Source organism: Denticeps clupeoides, chromosome 5 (assembly GCF_900700375.1).
Source record: "Denticeps clupeoides chromosome 5, fDenClu1.1, whole genome shotgun sequence".
NCBI classification, from domain to species: Eukaryota; Metazoa; Chordata; class Actinopteri; order Clupeiformes; family Denticipitidae; genus Denticeps; species Denticeps clupeoides.
The window spans coordinates 22,973,463-22,990,694 of NC_041711.1; the positions used below are offsets into that span (position 1 = coordinate 22,973,463).

The 17,232-nt window shown below is 44.0% G+C and overlaps 3 protein-coding genes and 1 long non-coding RNA gene across 7 annotated transcripts; 2 read left to right on the forward strand and 2 right to left on the reverse strand.

The window, feature by feature from the left end:
- Positions 1-404: 404 nt before the first annotated feature.
- On the reverse strand, positions 405-5,901 carry LOC114790658 (uncharacterized). Its single transcript, XR_003749850.1, has 4 exons — positions 5,610-5,901; positions 5,086-5,146; positions 2,841-2,892; positions 405-2,685 (listed from the first exon to the last, which is right to left on the reverse strand). It is a non-coding gene; the product is annotated as an uncharacterized LOC114790658 (long non-coding RNA).
- Positions 5,902-7,595: 1,694 nt separating this feature from the next.
- Positions 7,596-8,977, reverse strand: gal3st1b (galactose-3-O-sulfotransferase 1b). The gene is made up of 2 exons (XM_028981363.1): positions 8,973-8,977; positions 7,596-8,875 (listed from the first exon to the last, which is right to left on the reverse strand). Coding segments are annotated over exons 1-2 (1,152 nt in total). The 5' UTR covers positions 8,975-8,977; the 3' UTR covers positions 7,596-7,725.
- A 3,576-nt stretch (positions 8,978-12,553) lies between these two features.
- srsf9 (serine and arginine rich splicing factor 9) lies at positions 12,554-15,524 on the forward strand. Of its 4 annotated transcripts, none has more exons than XM_028980545.1 (5): positions 12,554-12,690; positions 13,637-13,815; positions 13,933-14,105; positions 14,363-14,535; positions 14,856-15,524. In XM_028980545.1, the coding sequence occupies exons 2-5, from the start codon at positions 13,658-13,660 to the stop codon at positions 15,078-15,080; spliced, it is 729 nt and encodes a 242-aa protein (XP_028836378.1). In that variant the 5' UTR covers positions 12,554-12,690; positions 13,637-13,657; the 3' UTR covers positions 15,081-15,524. The 4 variants fall into 4 exon arrangements, with proteins under 4 accessions (XP_028836378.1, XP_028836376.1, XP_028836377.1 ...); XM_028980543.1 differs by having other exon boundaries at positions 12,562-12,690; positions 13,438-13,815; XM_028980544.1 differs by having other exon boundaries at positions 12,603-12,690; positions 13,431-13,815.
- Positions 15,525-15,954: 430 nt separating this feature from the next.
- On the forward strand, positions 15,955-17,114 carry triap1 (TP53 regulated inhibitor of apoptosis 1). The gene is made up of 2 exons (XM_028981415.1): positions 15,955-16,209; positions 16,420-17,114. Exons 1-2 carry the CDS (start codon positions 16,063-16,065, stop codon positions 16,495-16,497), a joined length of 225 nt encoding a protein of 74 aa, XP_028837248.1. The 5' UTR covers positions 15,955-16,062; the 3' UTR covers positions 16,498-17,114.
- Positions 17,115-17,232: the final 118 nt, after the last annotated feature.

Here is a 17,232-nt window from a genome sequence, read left to right on the forward strand (position 1 = left end):
AGTTCTGACTTCTGACAGCCACACACCACAACGATACGTCATCACATGATTTGTCCAAATCCGTTGCCACTAAATTGTGCTGAGCTACGTAGTTGACAGTATCCAAAAAGCACACTGGAAACTCTGTGAAACCCAGTTTCCCTCTAGTTGTACTCAGAGCCAGTATGCCTGTTGGTAACCTGCATATTGCCAGATATTAATAAATTTATTTATTTATTAATTTTTCCAACATTTACAAGAACATGCCATTGCCTTAAAAGTGATTGTTTTATCATTGTGATACACAGCAAACACAGCACATGATGCACACAACTAAATGTGTTCTCTGCTTTTAACAATCACCCTTGGTGAGCAGCCACGAAAGGCGCCCGGGGAGCAGTGCAAATGAATAAAAACACAGGATATCAGAGCTTGCATATTTATTGAACTACAGCTACATTTGCAAAATACAAATAAGAATGCATGGAATTGTAACAGTGCATTGTTAAAATCACTACGCTAATCACTAAGATGCCTCATTTACTCAAACCAACCATACAGTCATGAATACAGAATCTGCAAATACTGCTGTGCTAGTCGATGGCTATATACAAGACTGCTGGCATACCTACTCTATGACAAAATATTACAGTAAAGTGTCATCGAGGAAAAAAACAAAAACCAAAGGACATGCAGTAAACAAGAATCAAGGAAATACTAGATCGAGCTAAGAGGATCCCTACTACAGAAAAAAAATGGGACACACACTAAAAAAAAAAAAAAAAACTAGTGTGGGCTTTCAAGTTGTTCTGTTATAAGTATGAATTGACAGGAAGCAAAGACAAAACTGCAAATACTGAATAAAAATAAACGAGAGAGCAAGCTGAAAAAATATCAACTGTTTTTTTTTTTTTTTTTTTTGGTTTCTTATCAAAGTAAGCTGGTAAAGATTGTACGGAAAAAACCCATCATGTATAATCACATGACTGCGAAAACCGCTATCTTTAGCTACACCTTTTGCTTTGTTTTCTTGAAAAAAAAAAAAAAATGTGTAATCAGCATCACATTTAGCACATGGTAACAGGCAACATCTAGAATACTCAGGTACACCACTTTTTCCTGCTGGTGAAGAAGTTGCAGCAGCTTTATGGCCCAAGGCCCCACACCCATCTGATTCAAGAGAGAACAGATGGATGGATGGGTTTGACTGTGGGGAGAGGGGTGGTGGAACGCTTCATACCTCAAGCTTCCCTGCATTATCCCACTGCCACAAAAAAAAAAAAAAAAAAAAGTGGCACCTTTACACTTTCCTTGATTGTTTTAACGGAAGCAGCTGATGAGCAGATTTATGATTAAAGCTCAGGTTTGATGCTCGTTTGGTGAAGGAGTAAGCGCCTCAGTGGTCTGTGATGGCCTGTCGGAGGAAGAACTGTCTAAAAGTGACCTGTGCTGGGGACTAGCCGACAACTAACTTTTTCCCCTCGTTACTATTTTTGTGTCAAAAGGGCCAAACCTTTGAAAATAATTGCAGTTTTGTGATTGCTCCCACCCTTGCTGACATCTGGAGATCGCTTCAGGCAACACACCAAACCGTGCCTATCTTCTCCAAAAAACCCCAATGAGAAAGCCGCACAGAAAACGACAGGAAATCCCCCCCCCATAAAAAGTCAATCCTGACCAAATTACAACAACCAGACAACAAAGAACCAACACCTTCTTAGAACATGAAGATATGAAATAAAACCCATCTCAGCTACCTTACCAAGGAGCAGATTAAAGTCCAAAAATAGCACCATTCATCAGTGTCTCAAATCCGTGGCAGCATCTCAATCACTTACCACAAGGAAACAATGCGTTTCTACAGCTACTTCTATATCACAACACACATGATTATCTTTTTTCTTTTTTTTTTTTTAATACTGGCAAAGCAAACAAACAAAAAAAAAACATTTCTAAAAAGCAATATAGTACTGGGAAAAAAAAAAAAAGAACGAAAAACAATGAGCTAGAAAGCCATTAGTAAAAGTTGGGACTCTTAGCCTCAGTAAATACTGTAAAGTTTGTAGTGTGTAGGGCGCGGCTGTGTAAACCGTCAGTACACCTGGTACGAAACACTGTGAGGTTGCGAGTAAAAAGACGAGCTGGCGTGTTTAGCGGCCTCGCGTCAGACACGTACGGGACGTGTGCTGGAATGGATGGGTCCAGCTGTGTACAAGTGGAAGACATGCTGCTACAAGTTGCGTCGGCCCCTGGGGGCCACCTGTGGGGTTTGTAAACACAGACGGATGGGCCTTAGTGACGGCTCAAGCCTGCCAGGTCGGTCTCAAGTTGCTTTGTGTCAGTTGCTGTTTCTCCCTCCACCCCCAAGTTTATCATCAAGGCTGAGAGTCCCGAGTATTCCTAACCCATTATAAAAATCACACAGAGAAAACAGTCATGATTCATCATCATCATCTCCACACACACACACACACACACACACACACACACACACACACACACACACACACACACACACACACACACACACACACCGTAAAAAAAAAATTAAAAAGACAACTAAAACTAAGGGAAGAAAAATATACAGGAAGATGAATGCATGGTCGTCATCATCTTAGACCGGACCTATCCAACGTCAGATGGAAGGAATGTTGACTTTTCTTGGATTCTTCCCTCGCTTGCAGCCATGGGATCCAGTTGTTGTCCCTAAACATAAACATTTACAGGAAACAGGGCCTTAATGCCACATCTTCCATTGGGAATTTCACTGTTTTAAATGAGTCCTCAACACGAGTCCTACAATTAGCAGAGTTCTCTCATGCAATTATCGTGACAAGCACATCAGTGTGTGCAGCTCTTACCCCAGGGAGATCCTGTGATGTTACAGTTCTGCGTCCACTCTGGAACTGGTTCCTGAAAGATAAACCACAACGACATATTAAGGGTTGAAGGGGCGTTCAGGTAAATCAGTATATCGACTGTCTAGAAACATCAGCATTTCAAATAGGGCTCCATGCAAAGCAGATGGCTTCTGATTAATGGAGTAAGTTACATTCATGCATGTTTAATGGTTTAGACCTTAAAAAATTGGTAGCATTTGGACAAATCCCCCCTCCACTTGGGTGCGGTCAATGGAGGGGTGTCATCGAAGAGCAGATGATTTGTCAATTACCACATGATAACATTTTTAATGAAGGATGTGACTACACGGAACGGCAGTGAATCCTTATTATTAGTGCAGCACGATTAATCTAATCGCAATCGTAATCGCGATGACAGTCTGTGCAATTACATGAACGCAAAAAGCTGCGATTTAAATGATTAGTACATGGATTGGATCGGCAACATATCCGATCCATTCTCTTAAAGTTTGCGCGCTGACTGAAGTCTCACTTCAGTCGGATGTGACGTATTTGGTCACATAACTTTCGATTCGGAGACATATGGTTAGACGCCGCATGACGCGCTGAATCGTACGTCAACGTCGCCGCCATATTGCGAGAGGCTCTGCTGTGGCGTGAAGCATATACATGTCTATGGAGAGAAGTGCAAAAAAAATGCCTCACTCTTGTGCTGTTTGGGGCTGTACAAACCGCTGTACGCTCCAAACCAGATCCCGGGAGATTACATTTCATAGGTAAGGCTGGACAATTGTTTTGAATATATTTGGCCATTATAAAATCCCGTTCTATAAGTCTTAACCTTAGCTAAGATAGGCTAAGCTAGCGAAGCTATGCATTCCTGTGTTCAAGTCAGCCTCCAAACAACGTTTTGGCTAAACGTAGGCATTAACTATTTAGACTGTTCTTAGCTGTTTGGTTAACTTCTCAAACTTAAGAAATTCACCTCAGTTTACAAATCTTAACCTTAGCTAAGCTAGCAAAGCTATGCATCCCTGTGTCAGCCTCCAAACTCTAGAACTATAATACGGGATTTTATAATGGCCAAATATAATCAAAAGAGTTGTTTAGCCATACCAGGGTTTGTCGTTCGACAGTAATGTAAAAGAGTTTTTTTTGTGATTTATTTAAATTTTGTAAAATATTGTATTTTGCACTGGGCATTTCAGGTTGTTATAAGTAGTTTGTATTTTTCACTTTGAAATTAAACATTTCACTATTAGTAGGCGACTTTTCATTGATATACAAGCAAGTGTCCTTTATCATATCGCAATCGTAATATTGATCTCAATAATCGCAATATGTCTTTTTCCCCAAATCGTGCAGCCCTACTTATTATTATTATTATTAATCCCTCCTCATCATTATGGTCCCATGTTAGTGCCGGGGCAAGCCACCAGCTCCTTTTCTTATGCGAAAGCACAGGCAGCCATTACAGTACGGCCACCTGTTCAGAGCCTGTCCACACCACTTCCCCCGACTGCAGCTTGGAGCTCCTCCAAGTCCAGTCAAACGAGGTCACTTTCCTCCCTCCCTCCACCCCGCCATCCCGAGTGCAGCCGAACCTGATGAACCCGCCGCCTGCAGCGCAGACTGAGTCCCGGGAACACGCCCCTATTGACTCAGCTCCAGCTGCACGGCAGTCTGGTCCACACACACACACACACACACACACACACACACAGGCTGACATTTGGGCACGAAAACACACACAGTGGTGCTCGAAGATTTTTTTTTTTTTTTTTTTTTTTTACAATGCAAGGCTGAAAATGGAACAGCACAACGGCTGGGCGAGAACCAATCGGTCGCCTGGTGCTGGGGATCAGCAGAGGGCCGGGAGTCTGGATCCGGTTCCCCACAAAAAAAATATATAAAATGACACGAACTACGCCGAGCACCCAGACAATTCCCAATCTCAGCCCAATAATATTAACATTTGCTTAAGATAAACGGACACTCCGTGAAGGAATTTTGTGGGCAAATACGCTGAGCTAATCGTACCCCCAAATTTTTAAATTCCAAGGGCTCCTGCAAATGTGTGCAAATCGTGTCAAAAACGAACCTCCCCAACACGGGCGGAATAAGGGGGGGGGGTTCTCGTCAGCCACAGCGATGCTCTGGTCGTGCACATTTCCTTGCCAACAGTCGCAAAGCCGTGAGAACCGTGTGACCTTGTGCGCGCCGGACCGCGTCCCGCGAACCTTACCGGCATAATCTGCTGCTCTCCCGCAGTGTCTGCTCGCCGACGATTAGGGAGGGGGGAGCCGCTGCAAGACAAAAGGAGCCATTTCTGCACCGCGGCGTGGACATTTTTTTCGTTTTAAGAGCCCACGTGTGAAATAATAATAATTAAAAAATAATAATAATAATAATAATTTTGACGGATGCTCGTTCCGCCCCGGTCAACTCCCGGAAAGTTGCGCCTCAGGTGAGCCGCAGCCTGGAAATAAACCCGCGCCGCCGGTGTGGATATCAGGCCGGTGTGCAGGCCGTATCCATTTCTCCCTCCTTCCCTCCCCGCCCTCCGTGCTTCCTAATTTGGTCGCGGAGCCGCGGGTTTCCGGCGGGAATCGTGCGGGCCGGGAGAACAAAAGGCGCCGAAGGTTCGGCTCCTCCGAACTTTAACACGAACCACGACACCGCACAGAAATAAAGCAGCAAAGTTCACCCGCGACCCGGCGCCGCCGCGTCCCGAGCTGCATTAGCCTCAACGCCGCAGCCTTTACTCACAGACAACAGCATCCGCTCCCGCCGTCCGCCTTTTTTTTTTTTTTTGGTTCTTTTTTTTTTACTCAAACGCCCGACAGAGAGCAGGAGCGCCCGCTGCGGGGGGGTTAAAGGACCGCGCCGTGTGACGCCGACCCCCGGCGGACGAGCCGGGCGGACGGAGACACAGCGAGCTAATTGTAGAGGCCGTTAGCCGGGGCCGAGCCCCCCATCCCGGCTGCAGTGGCCTCGCCGCCCGCCAGACTGCTTAGTCGACAGTCCGCGGAATCTCTCAAGGTCCCTCTCTGTCTGGAAGCAGACGCCGCACCAATCGGAACGCCCCGACCACCGATGCAGAACGTGATTGGCCCAGCGTAATTATTGAGATCCCTGATTGGTTGGATTTGTTAAAAGGCGTCGCTGCATTCCGCGCAGTCTCAGACGTGCAGATTTTTTTGCATGGACTGTTGTATGTCCAGGAACACCGTCTGTGATGTCTGGAAGTTGAAGTCATGGCAACTGGACTTCTGACTTTAACGTAGAAACGTTTCATCCACATTCTGCATCCACAGAATGATTCAGCACAGATTGAACAGATTGAAGTTCTGTGGACGCAGAATGAATCGTATCTACCTTTCAGACAATTTCACCTGGATGACTGAGAATCTTCGCAGACATACGTCCGTCTGTAATGTGCTTCTGATTTGGACCGTGCCATCTTACAACGTTCGGTAAGGTCATGGATGATACTGTAGACATAAACCTGCTGTGTATTTTTCTCTTTGTCAGTAACAGTATTATTGCACACCTTGTAATTTATTACAACCACATGATAAAAGGGGGGTTTTGGTGTTGGCCAAGTCTGCTGCATTGTCCTGTGCTGTCGCAACTGCATTGCTTGGCGTTGCCTAGTTTCCCTGTGTATTATGTCGTTTGAAATGACAGCAAATCATTTTTTGACTTGACTTTACATTATACTGCAAGAGTATAAAAGAGGGGGCAGTGGTGGCCTGACAGCCACTTCACTTCGCTAAAATCACAGTTACATTAAGAACATTTGGACACGTGGCCAGTGCCGCTTAAAACGGAACCCTGAGAATGATTTCCTCTGCTAATGCTGGTAGACACGTGTTAATCGTGACGCCATATATTCATGTCAGCGCCGAAGTAAAGCGGATGATGGAATCGACGTGTCTGCAAAAATGGCGCCCTCACCCGGCAACTGGAAGGACGCACAGTCCTACTCACCATGATCGTAAATGGCATTACAGACCACTGGTATAGTCCTTCTTTTTTTAATGAAGGTTTTGTCGATTAGTCTATAATCATGCAATTAATAACCTAGACTTTCTTCTAGTCATAACCACAGTGTAGTACTTTTAAATGTCGCCCATCTACACCTCCCCAACCCACACAGGCTCAGACAGATTTCTTCTTCTCATTACTGTCACGTAACAAGTCACGTTTAACACCTTTATTAACAAAACTGCATTTAGTAAAAGCAATGGTCTCTTGGCTGTTTTCTAAATAGCCAAGATTTAATCACATAATTGAGGTCACATATTTCACTCACATTAACACACCAAGGCCTTTTAGACTGGCACTGATCAGATTAGATTTCAGCTCATTGATCGGATTAAGTTGAATACAGAGTGCCCTCTGTACAATCCATAAATTTCGAATAAAAATGGATATTGCAACACAAGTTTTTTTTAAATGTTTTTTTTTTTTTTTACATAAGTAGTAACTTAACTGGCACATTGCCAATTGTGGTAAACATGGAGATCAAAAACTAATTATACTGAAAGGATACATTTACAATGCTGTAGGCAGCCCCAAACAGTTGATACAATATGGAATATTGCAGTTTATTATAAACAGGTAATGTAAAACCACAATCAAAGTCAACATGCCATTATTTCAGGTGAATAGCTGGGCGTTTCATTTTTACCCATAGCTATATATACCAACACTCAATTAAAAAAAATATTAGGGTTATTTGTACTCTGATGTCAAATTGACCTTAAGACAGATGTCAATGAAATTAACCATGTCATTAGGGTTTCACAGTATAACACAGTTAGCATTAAAGAATGAATGCACGCTACAGTGTTTTATTGCTGGTTTCTCTATCATCCATTTAAAACAACCAGACAAACCTGTCCTTAAACCAACCCCATAATCTGGTGACCCACAAATTAACCCCAAGATCTGAAAGATACTGTATCTCTGGTGTAAGCATATTACGGCACGACTCTTTGTATTGTGGAGGGATGTCATTTCTCATGTTGTAGCCCATGATGGATCTTTCTCCTAATGGCTGCCAGGGCATCATGTTGGTGTCCCTGATCCTCTTTGGCTCGACCGCTTCTCTCCCTTCTATGCAGACAGTCTCCATCTCAGCATTCCTCCTCCTGAGCTCTCTCACGTCCTTCTGCATGCGCTTGTGGCCATAAGCCTCAACTTTACGCCAGAAGGTGGCATTAAAGTACTGGTAGAGCATCCAGTCTGCACCGTTCCACTCCAGGGCTTTTATTTTCAGCTCCCTGCTCAGTTGGGACACAGAGGAGTCCTTGCGAACATTGAGTTTAAAGAAGAGCAAATCCTCCATCTCCCAGCAGAGGATGTCCTTGAGCAAGATCAGGGACTCTTCAAAATACTCTGCCATCAGAACCAGCTGGAAGCGTTTGTCCATATTTTGAATTGCCTTTATTACCTTGGGGTCCTCCGGCTCCATATTGTTGTCATAACCAAAGTCAAAGAACAGCAGATTTCTGAGGTAGAAGGAGTTATAGCCCGCAGGGGTGAAGTAAAGCCTCGGATCCCTCAGAAACTCCGCCAGCTTGTTGTCTCCGGGGATCTGCCATGTGAAGGGCACCAGACGATGGTAGTAATGGAAAGAAGACTCGAAAAGATCCGCCGGGTTCTTCAGGATCGTGAAGTAGACCGCATCGCCAGGTAGCAGTTTGTCCACCTCTGGCCCGTTAAAGCGCATGTGGTTACAAATGAGATTGAAACACTTGCCGGGCCTGTAGTCTTTCACGTGAGAGCACAGGAAAGGCGAGGGGTACATGAAGTCATTGCGGCCATTGGGCAGAGCGATTTTCAAGCGATGTTTCTGCCCAAAGCGCAGAAGGATGTTCAGTAGGGTGCTGCTTGCAGTCTTGTGGGTCTTCATGAACATGAGATTCACTTTCGCCACACAGGACCTCTCTTGCCCCTTTGTCCTTTGGGATATATTGAAGTCATTTTGTTTTTCTGATTGAATACAAGGAGTTCCATGTGAGACCCTATGGGGCCACATAAATATTCACAATCATTATTGTACCAACTCGGAATACAATTAAACAAAATGCAGAAAATGATTCTTTTGAACCTAAAACTTACATTTGTACATTCATTTGTGCTTGCTTTGCAGAAAAACAGTAGAATACCATCATAATGCAGGTCAGAAGAGCCCCCATGATGAATTTCTGCACCAACGGCATAGGGGGAGTACCCCTCAGATGTAACATATTCCTAAATCCAGGATTGTGCAGGATCTAAAACAGACGAGTATGGAGAAGTTCAAACCGGAATAAAAGCAAAGCAAAAAAATCTACACTTCCTAATTAGACCATTAATGGAAGTTAGACCTTACTGGACTGCTGGCCCCACCATGACCCCAGGTACCAGTAACCCAAAAATCGATTGGCACGAACAATCTTACTGTTAACCCAGTGTTAACAGTAACACTACAGTGATGCCAATTGCACACTCCTGCTACCCTGGAAGAGGGTCCCTCTATGAATTATTCCTTCCCAAGGTTTCTTCCATTTCTTTCTCCATGAGAGTTTTCTAGGCAGCTGTTCCTACTGTCCAGACAGGGTCTTCGTTTGAGGGGTTTCATCTGTAGTGGTTGTAAAGCCAACTCAGACAAAGTGCTTGTGGTTTTGGGATATACAAAAATAAATTATTTCTGTTGTGTTATTGTAGCTTGATTTTTAACACAAAAAAAAAACAGAAATCTATACTACTGTGCACAGACACACACATCCGCAATACATACAGAAATACAGTACATATATGTTTGTGACTATATTTATTGCAGATGTGTGCATTGTCTGTGGAATTTTTATTGGAATTGCTTATATTTTGTCTAAATTAAGTAGACAAACCATTGTCATTACAGATTAGTGAGAGCGCAATAGTGAGCACACACAAACCCTGTCTACTCACATATGAACAAAGCCCTTATGTTTGCAGTGCTAACATGTTGTGCTTTTCAACTTCTCTTTATCAAACATGACATCAGTCACTAGAATCCACTACAAACAGCCAGCACATGGAAACCAGTGGGTTTGGCTCATCAAGCTATGCTTGGCAAACGAAACGGACTTTTACTTCGGACATGATTTAAGTGTCTAAGCGAAGATGTATACGTGTTAACAAGTGTACACAACGAGGACCGTTTCCAAAAGACTGGCAACGATTTCTGTTTAACAGAGACTGAACCTCATTCTTCATTTGAGGTTTAACACCAATCAAGCGGCAAAATGATTTTAACCTTTCGTTTTAACGAACGTCATGCTTCATTCAAATAAAAGAATAATAAAAAAAACAGAAATAAGAGAACACAAAAACAAAACAAAAAAAAAAGGACAGGTTGTTACATAAAGCTAAGCCCCTGTGCACCTTACCTGCTTTGTGGAGATTTAGAAAGTCGTGATGGAGAAATCAGGAGCGAGACGCTGGCATCCGTGCCCTGGCGCTCATTTTCGGTTCCTGCCGTTCTGCCGTACTTATATCGCTGCCTAGAGAACCTATTGTGCTGATAGCATCTGCGATCTTCTGCCAGAGCCTGTGTTGTGTGTGTTCTTTTTTCTGGTGAATCAGCAAACATAACCACCCACTTCTACGTTAGTGTATTTAAGATGCTTGGAGTTTATTCTGTGTGTAGCGCAAAGTTAAAAAAAAAAAAAAAATGATATTGTTAAAATGGATTCATGTGCTTCATAGACTAATGTAAGATACAAGTAAATCATGTTATCTTTAGGTCAGACTTATCATAGGTCAGACTTTTCCGGCATCTAGACACTTTAATGAGAGTTTAATAAGTTGTTGACTCTGCTATACTATATGTTTGGGTAACATTGCTATAAAGAGAGTTTTTTTTTTTTTTTTTTTTTAAACCAGACCATGTGAAGACACTGTGCAGCTTGGTGTCATGATAACACATTCTTTCTGTCATTGAAGCTGGGGCTTAAGTTTAATAAACTCAGTGAGACATTTTCAGTTTCTGGTGAAAAAGCACAGTGACGCCGTATTTAATCAATCCGATAATTCACATAAAAGTAAAACGCTGTTTTATCATCAAAATCAGTTCAATCAATGCCAGGGAGGCCGATGGTACAAATAAATAAAATCCATAATGAAAGTGATTCTGCCTTCAACCTTCCCCCTTAGTGAGCAGTGGGCAGCCATGAAAGGTGCCCAGGGAGCAGTGTGTGGGGATGGTGGCACCTCACCTTCCGATTACAGGTTCGCTTCCTTACCTGCTAGGACACCACTGCCACACAAGAAATGTGATGCCCTGCATACTTATTTGACATGTTCTGAATCTGTCTGAGGTGTAATATTGAAGTACGCTACAGTACACCACAGTACAGTACAGAACTGAAGGCTATAGAATACATCTTACAATCTTAGTAGTGATAGTAGCCTAGTGGGTAACACACTCGCCTATGAACCAGAAGACCCAGGTTCACTTACTACCATTGTGTCCCTGAGGAAGACACTCCAGGGGAACTGTCACTGTAACTACTGATGGATAAGGCCGTCTGGTAAATGTCGTAAATCTAAATGTTACAATAAACACGATAGGTTCATACATTAAAATATAACCACAAGCGGTGACGAACGGGCCCTCGCACAAATGGTGCAATGACCCGTGATGTTATTGTACAACAATGGATGCACGCAGAATGATTTTTGCCAAATTCAGAATTCAGTGATGTGTTCCTCTGCTCCTGTGAGAGAACCCCCCTCCCTCCTTCCCTCCAGCACACTCAGAGCAAGCTAAGCCCTGTCCCTTTTAGTCCGGAGGACTTTTTACAAGCCACACACATGGGTCCCTGCAGTCTGTGTTTCACTCAGAGAGAGAGCGGCCTGACTTAGTAATAGACGTGAAGCGGAAAATGTGTTGAAAGGGTTTGACAGTAGAAAGTGCAAAGTGGTACTTCTTCTCTTGCCAGTTGGTGGCGCTATGCCAAGGTGTCAAAATTCATATATGAATATGAATACGGTGTGAGACTGATTATTTCTGTTTCATCTCAATTACTTAATGTTTGGTGTAATTTTCCCCCCGAAAGAATTACGTGAATTCGTCGGTGTGTCATTTCAAGAGTGAATGAAGTTATCAAAAAAGCTTCGCGTTCATATCTGTTATACTTTTAGGAACGCGTTTATTTAAACACTTTGTACACGGTGAACAGTACAGTTCTATATTTTCAAAAAATTTAGAAACTTGGTGGCACATTTTTGCCATGACTGTAGTCAATTGTTTTTAGGTCAATTACTCAAAATGATTGAGTAGAAAGGGCTGATCAAGAGCTTTCATTTGATTTGTATATCTCAATTTCGCACGAAATGTCCCCAAACTGTCGCCCATGGGGTTCTCGCACATCTTTCAAACATCCCATGCATAAGTAACATATCTGGGTCTATATAAATATGTTAAGCTTTATGTTTTGGCTCTATTTTGATGTTCACCACTTTAACAGCTGTGCTGTGACTACATTTGTTTTTCTGTCTGACATACGGAATAAAATAGGTTTTCTGCCACTCGGCCTTCCTTGTTATCCGGGTATTTGTTTTATCCGCCTCCTTACGCCGGTTGTGGTTTATCGCTGATCCAGGACCAGTCTTCTCTTAGCCACTCCCGGTGTTAACCTGCGAATGGCAAACAGCGGAGCTGATGCGAGATCAGCGCGAAGCTCTCGCGTTGTCGCGTTTGACCTTGAGGGGGCGGGATTGCGCCTCGGCCCTGCGGGTTGAGTAGCGAGGCGGCGGCAAGGTAATCGCTTCCTGCTCCGGGGGAACCAGAGACTTGCTACGGCGCCGGCGAGTGAGTGATATATCCACACCCGGTAGTTGAAACGGCGACACGGGGCGCCCGTTTGCGCGTTACGTCTGCGGCCGCACAGGTGCTGTGACGCGGCCACTCGCCGCCGCTCGGTAGATCCGTGGGCTAAAAGGCAGCCGCGAGTTGCAGGCTAACAAAGGCTGCCGTCCGGTAGCCGAGCGGCTAACAGCCGGGCATCGCGGTGCGGTGCCGCTCCGCGAGGTTCTGGGTTCGGCCGCCCGGGACTCTGGGGAAGCCGCTGCACGTTTCTGGGGCCCGGCGTTAGCCGCTGAAGACCGTTCGGGCCTCCGCGACTGAGGCTCCGCTCGTAGCTGCACCTGCGCGACTCTCGTCGGGCACCGGTTCATTTTAACGCCGACACACGTGCTCTCCCGGGCCCGCTGAAATAAAGAGTAAAAGCAGAAGAACATGCTCGCTAGCCGCTGCGCTACAACCAGACGTCCCGTCCATATGTCTGGTTCTCCCAGTGGCCACGTTATTCACACTTGTGTGGTCTTAAGTCACATATGATAACTATTATAATATTTTTTCTAAGGATATCGAGGCGAAATATTTAAATCCTTTAAACAAAAGTGCTTCTGGTCAGGAAATGGCACAGGGGTGAATGCTGCCCCCTTTTTTTTATTGCAGTACTGTTTTAATGTAGGATTTTTTGTAATGACTGTTTTGCATGTTCATGTAAACCGAGCAAGTCCTCACTTTTAATCATCCTGTCTTTTGAGTTTTCAGACTGGAGTGCTGTGGGAACCCGTGTGGTGGTTTCTTGAGCTCTGCAATGTTCCACTGCCACTTCGCTGCCCACATTTTAGATTTTTTATTTTTTTTTAAGTTAGGAGGTTGTAAGAGATCGGACTAGGATTGGATTGTCTGTTCATGGAAACGACCTGTCTTCTTGAGGCCTCCAGCACCAATAAGTTTCTGTTAGCAGGATTTGGACACAAAAACAGCCATGGCGGATGGGAGGATCTATGTGGGCAATCTTCCAATGGACGTGCAGGAGAGGGACATTGAGGATCTCTTCTTCAAATATGGAAAAATTCGGGATATTGAGCTCAAGAACAACAGAGGCACCATCCCATTTGCATTTGTCCGCTTTGAGGATCCACGGTGAGTTCCTGGAGAGACATTTTCACAAGTGGCTGACCAGAGAGAGCACGTGGAGGAGACATTTTCAGGTCACCCTCATTTAAAGAAAGTTAGGAGTACTTTACTCTTTCCTCTTAGGGATGCCGAAGATGCTGTCTATGGAAGGAACGGATATGAATATGGAGACTGTAAGCTTCGTGTGGAATACCCCCGTTCCTCTGGACCCAAATTTGCTGGCCCCACTGGAGGAGGACCTAGGGGAAGGTTTGGGCCACCTTCTCGAAGGTCTGAGTTCCGGGTGTTAGTGACTGGTAGGTAGGGTTTTCTGCTGTCACCTCCACTTCACTGATATTGGACTCACCTCAGCAAGGGCTAAGTGGGACTGTGTGGTCTAGCTCGTTTTTGTCATGCCGTGCTAAGCCCTCGACTGGTAGGTGGGACGTTCAACTTCTACCCAGATTTTGCTTAATTGAAGACCGTAGCTTTGTAGCCGTGGACACGTCGCTATTTTGACCAGGCCTGTGTGGATTCAGGGTTTTCCACTCCCCCTCCCCCCTTCGCCGTGCAGGTTTGCCTCCCACGGGCAGCTGGCAAGACCTGAAGGACCACATGAGAGAGGCAGGGGACGTGTGCTTTGCAGACGTGCAGCGCGACGGAGAAGGGGTAGTTGAGTTTCTTCGAAGGGAAGACATGGAGTATGCGCTGCGGCGCCTCGACGGAACAGAGTTCCAGTCCCACCAGGTAACGGTCTGATAGTGTTTTAAGTGGTTTTGATTTGAACACATTTTACACCCAAATGCAATCTTTGCTGTAATGCTGCCTTTTCTGTATTATAGTGTACACTATAAGCAGGTAGTGTTAGTTGCCTGAGGCCGTTATTGTGGTATGAAATTAATCCTAGAATGGCACTTGATGAGAGTTATGAAATTGGAAAAAAAAAAAAATCAGCGAGTTTTTTTTTTTAAATTTTTTGTGGCAAGTGAATAGAAAACGATTGACCCAGATGGCAAATGGAGAATGAAAGTAAAGAGGTGCTCTTTTGCCATTCGTTTGAACTCCAGGGTGAGACTGCATACATCAGAGTCATGGAGGAACGAGGCTCCAGCTGGGGACGCTCTCGCTCCCGTTCAAGATCCCGGGGGCGCTACTCTCCCCCATTCCAGAGCAGGGGCTCCCCACCTCATCGCTACCATTCACCTCCCCGTCACCCTGTGTCACGCCATAGTCCACCCAGCCGACGTCCCCCACCACAGCGCCACAGCCCTCTCCCTCGCCACTATCGGTGAAACCGGCTTTAGTTTCAGCTTTTTTTTTTTTCTCCCTTTTTTCTTTAAAATGTACATTCCATTGTGAAGACTGTCCCCAAAGGCCTTAAACTTTTTTTTTTTTTTTTTTTTAAGAAATTGGTAAATGTGTCTCCATGAAATCATATAGTAATCATTAAGTGTGTCTGAGTGAACACCAGTTTGTAAAACAGTGGAAAATTGACTGCTGACGCCTACCAGTATTGATCTCATCCCACATATGATTATCCACACACCCAGTGGAATTCATCGTCCAGAAAATGCTTTTTTTTGTTGTTTTATAAATATATATATTTTTGTTTGTTTTAAATAAAGGTTCATCTTTTAACACACAAATTTCCTCCCTCCCTAATGTCTTTTTAATGTCTGTATGCAAGAGAATTGTTTTTCAATAAAAACGCTGAATAATGCTGATAATTCTCACAATATTTTAAGGTGTCTTATTTGGAATGGCCTATGCCAGAATTAAAAGGGGCTTTTTAATGTTCCGTCCTACAAAAGTAGTTCTTATTGGCAGACATCATTGTAATGTGTGCTTTTTAAGCTAATGTGGTTTTTGACATCAGATGACTGCAGCACCTCGACTATTAATGAAAGTCGGGGTTTTAGAGCCAGCTCCACCGACCACTGAAACAATAACTTATTAGAAAAGACATTTAGACAGTTGTAGAGTAAGTTACCTCCAACGCTTCTCTAGATTGTGGCAACCGTTACACGTATAATAAATGACATTATTATAAATCATCTGTCCCTGTTAATTTGTTGTACAGTTGTAAAGATGAGCGCTGTAAGACCACCGTCGATTTGAGACGCAGCGTGATTACGTCATCGCCATGCGACAGTTCTGTCCCAGACCACGTGGTTCAAGGGGAACCAGAAAAGCGGATGGTGGGTGTCGCGCTGTCGCGTTTGCTCGGAGAGTCCACGGATCCGCGAATGAGTGTTTGTTTGGTGGAGGGTGAAGATGAACAGCGTGGGAGAGGGCTGCACGGAGCTGAAGCGGGAATACGACCAGTGCTTTAATCGGTGGTTTGCAGAGAAGTTCTTGAAAGGTGACCGCGATGGTGATCCCTGCACCGAGATGTTCAAGCAGTACCAGACTTGTGTCCAGGTAATCCGGTCCGGACAGGACAACTGGCTCTGGTATTTAATTGCGTTTAAATGAAAGGCAGCTTGGGGGTCTTGTTGTCCCCCGACATAGAAATCTTGTTGTTTTTATAACACTCTTACATTTTAGAATTCACGTGAACGTCTTCGTGTGTGTGGTTTATTTCTTTAATTTGGGTGAAAGCCACAGACCCATGCATGTTTGTCTTTTCAGAAAGCCATAAAAGAAAAAGACATCCCAGTTGATGGAGTTGAATTTATGGGCCCGAACAAAGTGAAAACAGATGGCTGATGGATGCCCGTTCTTCAGAGTTGCCTTGTAAATTGGGAACAACCACTGGACATCAGGCTGCCACCATTTCATCAATGCTGGATGTGTGTGGTCGCACATGTCAAGACTGTTAAAATATCAAGATCAAGGTGTCGTTTATGAGGGAAGTGCAACATTGAGATCTCTGAGATGGAGTGTTGCGTTGCAGGTTGGACGCTACTCCTGCTGAACTGCAGAATCGGACGTTTGCAGAGGCCTGAAGCCAACGTGGGAGCCACATGCTTACCAAATATACCTATACATAGCATAATTTCTTCAGTCGGCTAGAAAGACCCTGCATTCGATTACTGGTATTTATTGTTGAAATATTGGGGACATTAGATGAGGAGATTGAGAAGTGAGCATAACTCCGTGATTTATGTCATAATTGGTATGTTAAATTTAAACAATCCTTAATTCTATATGTTTGGCATTAAAATATGTCTTATAAAATGGAACTGCTATCAGATCATTATTGGCCGACTTACTCGTGTGTGTGCTGTATTAAAAGAGGTTACATATCTTATTGGTTACGGCCTTGGGGATTATGCCTGGAAGTCTGTTAAAATATAACTCCAAATAAATTAACATGCAGACTGGTCTGGACTTTTTTTTTTTTTTTTTTTTTTTTTTTTATAAATATTGTCTGGTGTGTGAACTTGGCTTATCAAGACACAAGATCAACATTCTGCATGCTCATATTAATGCAATGTGTCT